Source organism: Melozone crissalis, unplaced genomic scaffold (assembly GCF_028551555.1).
Source record: "Melozone crissalis strain CALT ecotype California unplaced genomic scaffold, PUWL_Pcris_2 ptg000018l_1, whole genome shotgun sequence".
NCBI classification, from domain to species: Eukaryota; Metazoa; Chordata; class Aves; order Passeriformes; family Passerellidae; genus Melozone; species Melozone crissalis.
Genome location: NW_026535796.1, coordinates 5,885,866 through 5,899,169, shown reverse-complemented (window position 1 = coordinate 5,899,169; position 13,304 = coordinate 5,885,866). Strand labels below are relative to the sequence as shown.

Below are 13,304 nucleotides of genomic sequence, written 5' to 3'. Positions count from 1 at the left end.
GAAAAACCTGGCAGAAAATTTTGGCCCAATCTGCATGAGGCATGAAGCCTCTCTGCTGCATGCATAGACAAGACACTAATAAAAAGTTCAGAGAAACACATGAAATCTCAAAGATGTGTCCAATTTCTGAGCTTACACTGACTAAATGCAGTAGGAAATAACTTTGAGAGAAATACCTGTGCTTCATCTTGGGCTTGCTGCTGTGCTGGGGCGGGCTGCCTCACTATGTAGTTGATCTGACCAACTATAGTCTGCTGAACGTGCTGAGGCGGCTTGGCTTGGTTCAGCTGCAAGCTGGGCTGGCCCTGGGCCTGCAGGAGAAGCTCCAGATCCTTCTTCATCTCCTCCAGCTCCAGCTGGTGGTGCATGAGGTCCAGGCTCTGCTGGATGACCTGCTTGTGGGTGCTCTCGTCATGCCCTGCTGGGGGGGACACCAGGGGCTGCTGCTGCTGTGGGGGTGGCTGCTGCACGTGGCTGGGTTTTATCTTCTGGACATGGCCCAGCTGCACTCCCACAACTGATGTCTGCAGAGGAGCCTGTGGGTGGCTCGAGGGAACCTGCTGAACCTCGTGGGACACCCCAGCACAGCCCTGGTGCAGCTGCTGGGCTGGGAAGGCCTTTGCCACCCTCCCGGACACCGCGCTCTCCGGCTCCGAGCGCGGCTGCTGCTCCAGCCCGGCCTGCGGCAGCTTCACGGGCTGGGAGGCAGCCTGTGGCTCCCTGTCCTGGGGCTGCAGGCTGTACTGCAGAGGGAAGTTCTGCTGATGAAGGGCAGGAGGCTGGTGGAAGCCCTTGTGGTGGCTCATGTCTTGGTAGGAAGGCTGGGCTTTGCTGGGGTGAGGAACGCTGAGGCAGTGGGAGCAGCACATGGGCGCAGAGCACGGCAGCGCAGCGGGGAACAGGTGAGACTGGCTGCTCTCCAGCTGGGGGGCTGGGGAGGGGTGCCCACGGTACAGAGAGGGCTGCAACCCTTGCATATTTCCACAGAGCAGCACATCTGGGTGAGTAAGGTGTCCACCTTCCATTGTGAAACCCCCTGGAAAAAAAACAGCATGTTTACTCCTTCCTATGGCCCTGACAAATGTATACAATAAATATTGTACACAAGGAAATGGCCATCATGCACATTTCAAATGTAAAAGATATTCAAATATTCTATCCAAACAGTCTGCCAATATGCATTCAAGATAAATTTTCCAATACTTATCTAGTATTTCAATTCACACCCAACTCCCACTGATGTCAGTTGAACTCACGGTTGAATTACCCAGCAAACACTTTGAAACATTGACCTTATTTTATCTTAACTGATGGATATGGCTTATACTTTCATTTTTTACAGAAGTATGAGCTTATCTTCTCATCCATAAGCACACATACAAAATACAGCTTCCAGGGGGCAAGTGATAAAATTAAAAGAGATTATGTTATGTTGGTGAGACTTGTAAAAGCTGGAAATAGAAGTGACCTATGAAATGATCTTGTCCATCAAGAGATTACTCCCTGCTTTTAAAATACCTTTGATAGCATTTTACCCCTTTTAGGTTTTAATACCTTAAAAAGGGAAGAGAACTGGTCTCTTAGATCAGTGATCAGCCCACTGAGCTGAATTTACAGTAAAAACCCATTGCAGTTGGGAAAATCTGTGGCTGCTGAGAGGCAAAGTCACAGTATGGACATGAGCTATATAGGTATCACTATAATTATTGTACAGACAGTGTCTTAAAGCCATCTTTGTGCCTAGCAATTGCAAGTGTCTCAACAGTGCTCAGCTCATTTGGCCACTAAGAGAATGCAAGCACCAGACATCTCAATGATCCTTGGGTGAGTGGATGAAAATGGAGAGAGAAAAACAGGAGAGTAGCCACACTCGCTTTTCTTCAGAACATAGCAAGAGTTTCAGAAGTGGATGTCAAAACAAGAAAGGAGAGCCCTTTAGAGGAAGCACTGTATTGTCTGCGTCTGTCTAGCTGAGCTTTGGGCATGTGCCTATTTTAATTTTCTTACCCAAATTGGAGAGCTGCTTAGTCCAGTAGGAGGGATCCCAAGCAAACCTGATCTTCAGAGGAGGGCCCGTGTCCATGTTGCAGTTTGTCTCCAGCAAGCGCTGGATCTGAAACACAATCTGGGGGCACATTAAAGGACAATGATCTTACTCACAATTCTAAGGTGGTGAAAAATGTTTCATTTGATCAACATCAGAACCTTAAAGCAGTTCTCACAATTACCGCACAACAAGCATTGCTCTTACCAGTTCCTTGCTGAAGAGAAATGGGATGGTTTTTTTGCTACACACGGCCCAGCTGATGAAGTTCTGGACATGTTCCACCTGTCTGCCCAAAACCACAACACTTTGCAGCTGCTGCTCCAGCCTCTGCTTCCTCTCACTGGTGATTTTCTGTTGATAACATGAATCAGTAGAAAAGGGCTGTCATTCTTCAGACACACATAACAGATGCAATCATTGGCGCTGCATTATGCAGTATTTGCAGCAATACTGTTCTTCACAGTCTCTTTAAACCACCCATCACAGAAAGGAAGCAAATCCAACTCAGGAGATGAGTCTGAATTCAGAAAGAGCAATGACTTCTCCAGGAGTAAACAATCTGCATCATTCTGGCCCCGGTTTAACAGAATAACATAACCCCCAAGAAAGATGTAGAACTTGGATCAAATTTGCACATGGGCCACTTTCTCATCTGGAGATTCTGATCAGCAATTTTTCTCCTCAGCATGTTTTGAAACAAAATATCATATAATTCAACTGGACATCCAAAAACTGAAGCGTCGAAACTCACAAGTTCTGTTACAGAAATTAGACCAAAGAACCATTTCTGAAATGAGATTGAGCTGTTAATGGGCCCCTACAAATTAAACATTAAAATCAGAATCAGGTTTATTTTCTAAGTGCTCAAAAGGTGCACACATTCTCTGTAAATGCATTAGAAATTGTGGTTAACTCATGATAAAGAAACATTTTGCCACTTTGCCCTGAATCTTTGTCGACCATTGATTCCACATCAAAGTCTGCGGGGAAAAAACCCCAAATATTTGAAAATATATGGAATAGCACAATAGGTCCCACAGTCTATATTCTTTCTACTGGCACTGGGATTAAATGTAATTTAGTTTGATTTCCCAAGGTATCAAATGCAACTAGCCTTACTTACTTCCAGTTGTTCAAGGAGGATATTTGTTCGTTTATCAATTTCATTCATCAGAACCATCTTGGCCATTTTTATTTGGTTTTCCACCTTTTTGTACAGATGTTTTACTTCAAGCAACCTGTGGGTAAGAGGTACATAACCCTGATGTGTCATTTTTTCACTGCTCAGCAGTTATTTGCTACAAGAACTGATCTGTCCACTGACAGAGCAGCAGTGAGAGTTCTATCATCATTTCCCATCAGTTCTCCCCCACTTCTCTGAACCCTGACCACCCCTCTCTGGATGTGACATGCTAATGCTGATGGATTCTCTCAAACATCATGCCAAAACAGTCTTTAGTTCTTTTTCAACAAATACACACATAATATATCCAAAACTTCCAGTTTATACTAGATTATAACCAGTATAAATCGATTTGTACTCTTGGTTTTATTAATGGTTTTATTAATGCAGAAGAAAGATCCAACAGCTACTAAATGCATAATCAGTAGCTGAAATCCAGTTCAAATAATTAAATATTTTCTTTTTCATATTCATCTTGACTGAAATTGCACCCTGTTTTGAGGTTTCTTGAAGATACCTTATATCTTAAAATTATATTTATTTGTAATATTGTCAAATTATAGCTCAGAAACAGATTATACAAAGAAATCTTAACTCTGAACTCAGCCGGCACATGCCTTACAAAGAGCATGGAATTGTGTATTACAATGCCATGACTTGCCTGTACCACTTAAACATGAATTTGACATTTTTAATCTTCCTATTCTTTTCTACCCTCCAAGAAAAAAAAAAGGCGGCATTTAATTCCGTTAACCTACATTTAGTGAAAATATTATTTTTACAGATCACCTACTTCCATGAAAAAAAAAAAGAAACATAGCAATTACCTGTCTTCAATCTGTTTAGCTGAAACCTTAATCCCATTTTTTTTCTCCTCCACCTTAGTTATGACATTCTCCAGGATAATTCTCTGATTTTGCAGCGCTTCATCAAGATGCCTGAACCTGTGAAAGAAGGGGAAACTGTCACAAAGTGGTTTTCCATGCTCATAGAAACAGGTGAGAGCAGGGAGGGTTTCTGCCAGGGCAGTGAGATAGATGTGAGTGAAATCACCCGTGAGACAGCTGAGCTGAGGTTGCTGTGGCTTTTAAATTCAGAGCAGCCTGCAGCTTCAGCTGGCAAGCACAGGTGGAAAAGGGGGAAAGGCCCAGGTGGAAAAGGGGGAAAGGCCCAGGTGAGCACCATTGCAGTGAGGTACCTGTGCTCCTTGTGCTCGGCCAGGAGGCAGCTGCGGCAGGTGAGGGTGTCACAGGTCTCACAAAACACTTTCAGGGCCTCTTGAGGGTGCACTGGGCAGAACAAGGAAAACTCCCTTGCTTCATCTTCAGCTGCTGGGGAATGCAAAGCAAGGCTGTCATCCACAAGGGGAGCTCAGAAAAAGAGTAAACAACCTCAGTTTCATGGAAAGTCTCGATGGCATTTTTTAAAGGCACAGAATCTGGAACGATCTGATTATCTGAGGCTGGGTTTGTTTGCATTTCTTCCTTACATATCCTACAAACAGCACACCAGGAGCAAGCCATCAAAGAAATCATACTGTCCTCTAAACTCTCGTGAGTTTAAAGTATCATAATTTGGAGCACCTGTCTCACAACTTGAAATGCCCTGGTCTGGTCAACCACTCAACAAAACTATTGAAAAATGTAGAATAGCAAATAAATTAAATAAACTTGCAGTCACAGCAGAAGCAAGGAAACCCTTTGTTCTTAAAAAGTCACATGAGCAACTGTTTTCCAAATTTGTGTTTGTTGCAATGCAGTTCACAAATTTCAGCAGCTGGGGCTGATACTAGGCCCTAGAATCTGTTCCTAAAAGGATTTTCTAAAGAGTAATGTGATAAAGAGTTAGAATGGACAGCAGGCATGCAAAGTGGAAGCATTATTTCTGTACAATCTCTTCTTGCCTTTTTTCTGAATGGTAGAACTGTTTTAGAAAGAAGGACCACTGTCAACAAAAGATGCCATAAAAAGAAAGATAAACCATGGCAAAGCCAATCCTCTACCACCAAAGAAGTGCTTGGGTGCTTCCTCAGAGTATCCAACAAAGATATTGTCCCATTACTCTTAACCAACACATAAGAAGTTAAACAAGCATTCTTAGATAACACATATTGATTAAAATTTTAAATTATATAAAGGCATTAATAATTTGTACATCATTATTTGCTCACATGAAGTAAGAAGAAATATCTCCATTTTCCCACACCAAACCTCTTACTTATCCATATACTTTTTAAAGAACCAACCTAGGACAGAGACCATACTCTCATCCTGTAGCAAAATGAAGCCTTTTGTAGATTCAGAAGTGATAACTATTGCAGTTACACAGACCCACAGAGTGCAGCAAGCTATACTGGCTCAGCCACTTCATTTTCAAATTGTAAAATTCACAACAGAAAAGTACAAAGGCTAAGAAAATTTCATGGCTAATAATGACAGTGCAAATATGGAGAAAATCCATGCCACTCTCTAAAAAACGCATGTCAAATGGCCCAGTTTTTAGATTGCTATCTACTCTAAATATTTCTGAGGAGTTTCATTTATTTCCTCCAGTTCCATTGACTTTCATTCCACCTTCCTAATTGGCAAGAAGATAATTTGTGACAGATTAGGCCAAGAGTTTATGTAGCAGCTTTACACAGCTCACATTGTTATAAATTATTTACTGCAGCACCCTGCTTTACTCTTAAGGAAATTCTATTGGTTTATGTCATTATTGAATCAAATGCTAATAGGTAGCATTAATAAAGGAGGAAATTAGATTAGGGCTTTTTTAACCCACTACAATATTTTCTACTAGAAAGGATCAAACTGAATTCACCTTGACAACAATTTTTTTTTTTCTGATTACATTGCAAATATGTACTTCTTATTAAAACCTGCAGCTGACAAGCACATAACGAGGTTGTACAACCAATATATATCCAAGGAGGATGTCAAAGATCAGCCCCTATGTGATCAGATTTTACACCTTAAAAGGGAAAAAAAAGGGGGGGGGGGGGGGGGGGGAAAGACCATAATAACTTTCTGACAGTTTATGGGCTGGAAAAGCTTTTCAAAGTGTTCAGTATCTGCAGAGCATACAAACTGTTTTTCTGTTTTCAAGATCAAGTTTTCTATATTAAGCTCAAACTGATAATAAGATGTGGCCTTTAATGTCCATGTAGTTAATATCATGAAGTTACAATCCTATATAATGATTCCCCCTTTTTCTCTCTCTGAAGAGTTCTTTAACCTTTGGGTGATTGCAATCATCCCCGAAAATTCATTGGGGTTTTTAATACCATGTCAGATTTAAGAGACAGGCAGATTTCAAATGCAAACTAAGAATAAAATCAGTATTATCTAATTGCAACCCAGACCCACAGCCTCTGCCACCAGTAATCCCCTGGATCAATTGACATATCAGTGAGAACTGCCACTGAGCCATGGCATTCTTGACCTACTTTTTACTCAGCTCAGAGCAACATTTCTCAGTTTTGAAATAAGTTTAATACTTAGAAATCAGGCACTAAACAAGGGCACAACCTTGGTTTTTTTTCTAGAAGCAAATACCTAACCACAACTACCAATTTTAGCTTCTTAAAAAGAACCTTCCTTAGTGAGCAGGGAAAGCTCAGCTGCCCTAAATTCTGATAATTCACCATTTTCTACAGCCTGTATTTTCTTTATGTCAGGTGGATCTCTTGAATAATTAACAAAGTTTTAAATCTCTGCTTCTCTGATCAAATGATGTCAATTTTGGAAAAGTAATCTCAGCTAACAGAGTTCTGCCTCCATTTCCATAATTCTCAATGACTCAGACTGCTCTCAAGAAAAGCTCAAGAAATATTTTATTAAAATTACTAGAAACGGGGAGGATTTAATGCGTTTGGTGAGGGTGTTTTGCTACTTTACTTCATTTCTGAGCCAAGGAATCTACCCCTGCCAGAAGAAGATCTGGCCCTTACAAGGGAAATGGCAAAGGATAGAACAGTTTAAAAGTGCAAGACCTCTGAATAGTTTCAAGAGCTCACAAAGAAGGTGCTGTTTTCAGAACATCCCACACCAAACACAATAAATCCTTCCTGACTGACAATGCTGTGTGTTTATTTCCAGAAGGGAAAAATACAAACAGTCTGAGTTCTGTATATCCCAGGATTTGCTTTCTTTGAACTGTTCTGAAGGCATATCTGTCATAAATAAATAAAATATTAATAATAATAAAAACAATATAAAAGCACCAATTATATTCCAAATAATTTCTCTATTAACTAGTCTATATATGAACTACCAAGTTCCTTGCTCATGTTTTGTTCAACACAGGGAATTTACTGCTAAACTAAAATTCTCTCTCAGGTTTTTGAGTCTGCATCTTTTTATTGATATAGCACACAAAGACCCACAGCTAAGCCACATATATAATTTCTTACCAGTATTTGTCAACAATGTGAGATGGTAATCTCAGCTAAAGTGACATGAAATTATAAACAATTGGAGCCTCAAAATCACAGTCCTTATCTTGTCATCAGCTCTAGAAGAAAAACATATTGGCCATCCAATCAGGACGTGTGAGGGGAAACCTGGGGACTCCAGTTTATATAATTCTCTAGAAAAGACCCAAAAATCATTTAAATGTAATTTGTGGTTTTTCTTATTACCATTCTTATGGACTTCTTTTGTTTACACTCTATTTAGCAATTGCATATTTTTGTCTCAAGTGCCTCAAAATCTGCTTGATATGACTGCCCAGTACTTAAAAAAACTTCTATAGCAAGGCTTCTACAAGGAAAATCCTAAAGGAAAACAAAATAATCAATGGGCTTTTTTAATTCCTTTTTCTGCCCTTCATCTTCCTTAGGAAGAAGAATAAGCACACAGCACAAATTCTTATTTTTAGTTAAAAATTGCTTATATAAGTCTAGGTTAGCATACTCTGCTGCAGATTTCTGACCTGTTAGTAAAGAAAACAATGACTAATAGTAGGAGATGGTAACACTTTCTGTAGATCACCATTTTAAAGGGATGAGACATATTTGCCATTTGGCCTAATTCGTGTTTGCTCAAGCACAAATTGAAAGGAACATCCTGAAGTGATCACAGCCTTTTGCTGTCTGTGATTTCCTCACACACCTTGTCCATATGCACAGGAATTGCTTTGTCATGGTTTCCTCAATGAAATTCTCCAAACTGGGACAGAAATACTAAAAAGGCAAGGCCTATTGCTGTTGTAGCTCTCCAAACCCTGCCCCATCATTGGAAAAGCACGTGGAGAAGATCTTATCTGTCAAACACAAATATTCAAACTTTTTCTCAATACCATGGAATGCTGATTGTGGCAATGGCCCTAAAGTTGGAGAAATATCACCTCATCTCTTGTTGACACATACACATCCTTCTGAGCCACACAGAGCCCTGCTGTCTGTGGCACAGAACCTGCAACTGCTCCCTTTGCAGCTGAATAACTGATATAAGAACAAAGAAAATTCCAGCGTGCCCCTAGTACCTGTGCAGCCCTTCAGGGACAATGACAGAAAGTGGTCTCCAAGGTCCTGGCCATGTCTGTGCTCCTCTGTGCATGTGCTGCACAACCACTTATTGCATCTGGTGCAGAGGCTGTGGGCTGGTCTCTTCTCTTTGCACATGGAGCAGCTCTAAGAACAAAAAGTGCAATTACACATAGGCATGACAAATCACCTGTACAAACTGCTGTCCTTAACAGACTATCATTCACATTGGTGAGCTTAATATTTTTTTTTATATTTTTTGTCCTCAGACTAAAGTAATTCAAGTTATTTTAAGAGTCTGGTTGTAACTGTGTAACATTCAGGGAAATACATAAAACATCCTACAGGTGAGACAATCTAGAAAACAACGTGGGGACACCCACATACTATTAATGAAAAACTTAGTTCCTGTCCTCTAAAGAACTGGTCAAAAATGAGCTCAGTTGATATCACATGTGGTGAACTGCAAACACAAGGCACAGAAGATGAGAAGACCTGGAAACCTTAATTAGTATTTTCTTGATTCAACATGTTATTGATTCAACAATTTAGGGAATGTCCTTTACTGTACAGGCCCTGCTGCCTGGACATGTCACTGGAAATGAACAGAGGGAAATGAACAGAGCAGCACAGAAATGAAGGGGGTAATTCAACATCTTGTATCCACAATGAACTCAAGAGTAATTTCAAGACAGCTACAATGATAATTCCTTTTAAAAGGATTTGCTTTAGGTATAAAACACCTTGTTTCAAAATTCCCAATATTTATGTATTTGGCTCACCATAGCCACAAAAACCCATGGGCAGAGCGAGCACAGTGATGTAAATTTACCTTTATCAAAGCATAAAAACCAAGGCTTTGCCATCACTTGATTAAAATGAAGCATTTCCCTCAAGATTACAATATATCTACTACAGCTATGTACACACACAAATCTCCTCAATATTGCTTCTGCTCAGGGCTACTCAAGCAAACAGGAATAGATGGCAAAAATCACTTCCTGTGGGGCCCTTTCTGCTGGGCATCAGCTGATCTTCAATTCAGCTGGGAGTAGAAATATTTGCATCCCAACTATTTGATGTGAACGTGAAGAGAAGGACACAGCAGCCTGTGCCCAGCTCATAACCCCTGATGCAAGTTCTGGTGAACTTGGGAAAGGTTTCTGCTCATGGTGGCTCAGGAATTAGAATGTCTGAAGGAAGAACTACTGCAGTTCCTAGCTAGTTATCTCAGTTTTAAATCAAAGCTTTAACACTTCGTGGAAAATCCATATCCACCTAAATTCCCTGACAAAAGTGAGTCAAGCTCTCGCTCACTTCAGCACAGGAAGAAAAATTTTTGTTTTGCTAAAATTAATTTAAATTTTATCATTTCCTTCCATGGGTCTGGCACTTCACAACAGGTCTCTTATCAAGCCATTACTCAAGAGTTTCTAAATACTCATTCACAAACAGATTGAGCAATTCTTGACAATAAGACAACAAAGCAAAGTTTTAAATGTGTTTAATTGTCTAGAGAGGGAATTGTTTGTGCAAGCCAATATATTATTTTAGCCATTTGCTAATCAGCAATGTTTTCCAAAAGGTACATGCAATAATTTAAACCAAAGAGCCTAATAAAATTTATATAATCAAAATGCAAGAATATTTAATTTGGGGGATAAAGATTATTATATGAAAAGAAGTGACTTGTCTCAAATGTACCCACCTAGGTCCAGCTCAGGAAAAAGCTGAGGAATGTTCTGCCTTCTCTGCCATCACCAGAACTGCTTATGCCCAGGTTCACCTGCAGCAGTTCAGCTGCCAGCCTGACTGGAATGTGTATTGACACTGCACTGTGTTAACATCACTTTCAAGGTGCAGAGTGTTCCCAGAGCTGCATTATTTACAATGTGGAAATGGGATTTTGGGCAGGAGACTCTGAATTGTGTATTTCTGAAAGTGCTGCTGCTGGCATGTAGCACATCCTGTCATTCATGCTCCACTCTCTCACACCCTGAGACACCTTGCTGCTTCCAAACACTTTGTTACAAGCCTTGACAGACTCCCACTTGAACACAAAAGACAAATTAAGACAATGATGGCAGCTCAGAGGTGCCTCAGGTGGATGATCAGGTGTTTCTCCTTTTGGTGTCACTGGTGGTAAAATTGTGGCTTTCATTTGCAGTGTGGTGGTGGTGGTTAAAGACAGAAAGCAAGCAAAGCTACATGATTTGACTAAATGAAAAGGAAGCTGAAAACTGTGAAGGTTCACAAGTTGCTCTAGGGTACTCCTGTGCTCCAGTGAGAAATCTGCATTACTGAACTGCTCTTAGGACTCCTGAGGGATTACAGAGTAGAAAATCCTTCTTTTAAAGATGGTTTGAAAAAAGAATCTAATGCTTTTGAGGACATTAGATATTCTCATCTGATTTCCTTTTTACACAAATTCTCATTGAAAAGTAAATTATGCAAGTCACAGTAATTAAGAAATCCCAGTATAATAAGTGCATTTTAAAAACTCAGCAGTATCTTCTGAATTTTCCTCCTCTCTTTGGAGAGTGCATGTTAATACACCCCTTCTGTTTTAGATCAACTTAGGTTGCACTCTGCAAGCAGTGTACACCTGAAGATGGCAATATAGTTTGCTTGCCTTAATTATTTTTATGTCCCCAGAACACTCTGTGGATCAGATTACACATTCTTTACTCTTTAAGAATACCCAGCTTTCTCTGTTCCTCCTCTCCACTCAAACTAGTGGCAACTGCAAAGCTGTGAGAATAGCCTTGCCTGTTCACTGGGTATTAAACTGTACTTAAATCCACCTATGTACAATGCCAAAGTTGTAACACAATACCTCCCCTTGAATCCATTCCCCAGTGGGAAACTGCAATATGATGTGACTTTTGTATCATTAAAAAAGACAATCAGAAAATTATAACTGCTCACATGACCTAAGGGGTGATGCTGATGTAACAATTTAGCCAAAACTCAGCTGCTGTGGTTAGCAGGTAGAGAGGGGGATTGTCCCTCTGGAGCTGTCCAGAGAGGCCACATCCAGAGCATTCTCCTCAGTTCTGGTCTCCACAGCTCAAGAGATTCAAGGAGATACTGGAGAGGATCCAGCAGAGGCCTCAAAGGGAATGTGAGGGGTCTGGAGCATCTCTCCAGTGAGGAGAGGCTGCAGGAGCTGGGCCTGGTTAGTTGAGAGAAGGCTGAGGGGGATCTCATTAATGCTTATAAATATCTCAGAGAAGGGCTAAGAGGATAGTTCCAGACACTTTTCAGTGGTGCCCAGGGACAGGATGAGAAGCAATGGCCATAAACTAAAACACAGGGAGTTCCATCTCAACATGAAGGTGTGTCACCCTTTACACTGAGGGTGTCAGAGCACTGGAACAGCTGTTCCAGGGAGTTCATGGAGTCTCCCTCTCTGGAGACATTGAATCCCACCTGAATGTGTTCCTGTGTCACTGCTCCTGTGACCCTGCCATGGTGGGGAACTGGACTGGATGACCTCCAAAGATCCCTTCTAATCCCAACAATTCTATGATTGCCTACTTTGAGAGCTAAGAGGGCAATGAGGAATCCAAGACATTCAGTACCTTCCTAATATGTTGATTATCACAGATAGATTAGTATCAATACTTATAATGGACTATTTAAAATACAAAGAGTAAAACTCATTCTTCAACTAAAGTTTTAAAATTACTATGAAGGCAGTGTGTCCATCTCTGGTAATGAAGTAATTACAGTGCTGCATAAGCCAACTATCAGAGAATCTTCATTGTTTAAAACAAGGTTTTCTCTGCTTTCAGTGCTTATGTGACAGTGTTTCAACAAGCCACAACTTGGTGGCTTTCACTTACCTTTGCCATAGCTGAATCACCAACTGGAAAGTCCTTGAGGAAGAAATTCTCAACTACATCCCTCGCAAAGCAGGTCTGCTTGCACACAGGGCAGGAAAGGATACCTGAAGTTAAAGAAAAAAAAAAAAGAAAAAAGAAAACCACCAGAAATAAAGCAATGCACACCAGCCATGCGAACCAGGAAATGCTATAAACCACACTTCAGTATTGTGGCTTTTTTGGATCACATGGGCAGTTCCAGGAAACTGAGGCATCCTTCAAGCCCTAAGTGGCTAGACCTGGTTCAACATACAGAAAATAAAAACAAGGCAACAAAACTCCTAGAAAAACACCATATTTCAGTTGACTCATTTCTGTGCTTATTGATGATATCTGCAGGTCCAAATTCTCACTGGGCTTGGAGATGTTTAAAACTGAGCTGCACTTTAGACTGTACCCTCTTGCTACAGATCTACTTGTGCTTTCTGAGATTTTCTGTGATTCTGGAGCAGCTTTACCCACCCAGAGGTGTACCCAAGCATAAAACACAAGCTCCTTAGTACCAGTTATACAGTGCAGGATGCAATCCAGGTGAAGCGATGGAGGAGTAATGCACTGCTGGCAGAAGCAGCTAGTCAGAAAAAAAGAAAAATAATTTTATAAAGTTCATAAGGAAAATTATTATAGTAAATCCAGAGGTGGCAAAATGTGATCTCCCCCAAAGCAAATCGAGCAGCAGAACCTGCTCCAGCCTCATTAATA

At 40.7% G+C, this 13,304-nt stretch overlaps 1 protein-coding gene across 1 annotated transcript in view; it reads right to left on the bottom strand.

The window, feature by feature from the left end:
- TRIM66 (tripartite motif containing 66) overlaps positions 1–13,304 on the bottom strand; it is a 44,731-nt gene that overhangs the window by 20,763 nt on the left and 10,664 nt on the right. Inside the window, exons 2-9 of the mRNA XM_054276019.1 lie at positions 12,564–12,667; positions 8,715–8,862; positions 4,429–4,561; positions 4,058–4,174; positions 3,171–3,285; positions 2,252–2,398; positions 2,008–2,125; positions 177–1,036 (exon numbers count right to left, since the gene is read on the bottom strand). Coding sequence (XP_054131994.1) covers positions 177–1,036; positions 2,008–2,125; positions 2,252–2,398; positions 3,171–3,285; positions 4,058–4,174; positions 4,429–4,561; positions 8,715–8,862; positions 12,564–12,667 — 1,742 coding nt within the window. The remainder of the gene's footprint in view (positions 1–176; positions 1,037–2,007; positions 2,126–2,251; positions 2,399–3,170; positions 3,286–4,057; positions 4,175–4,428; positions 4,562–8,714; positions 8,863–12,563; positions 12,668–13,304) is intronic.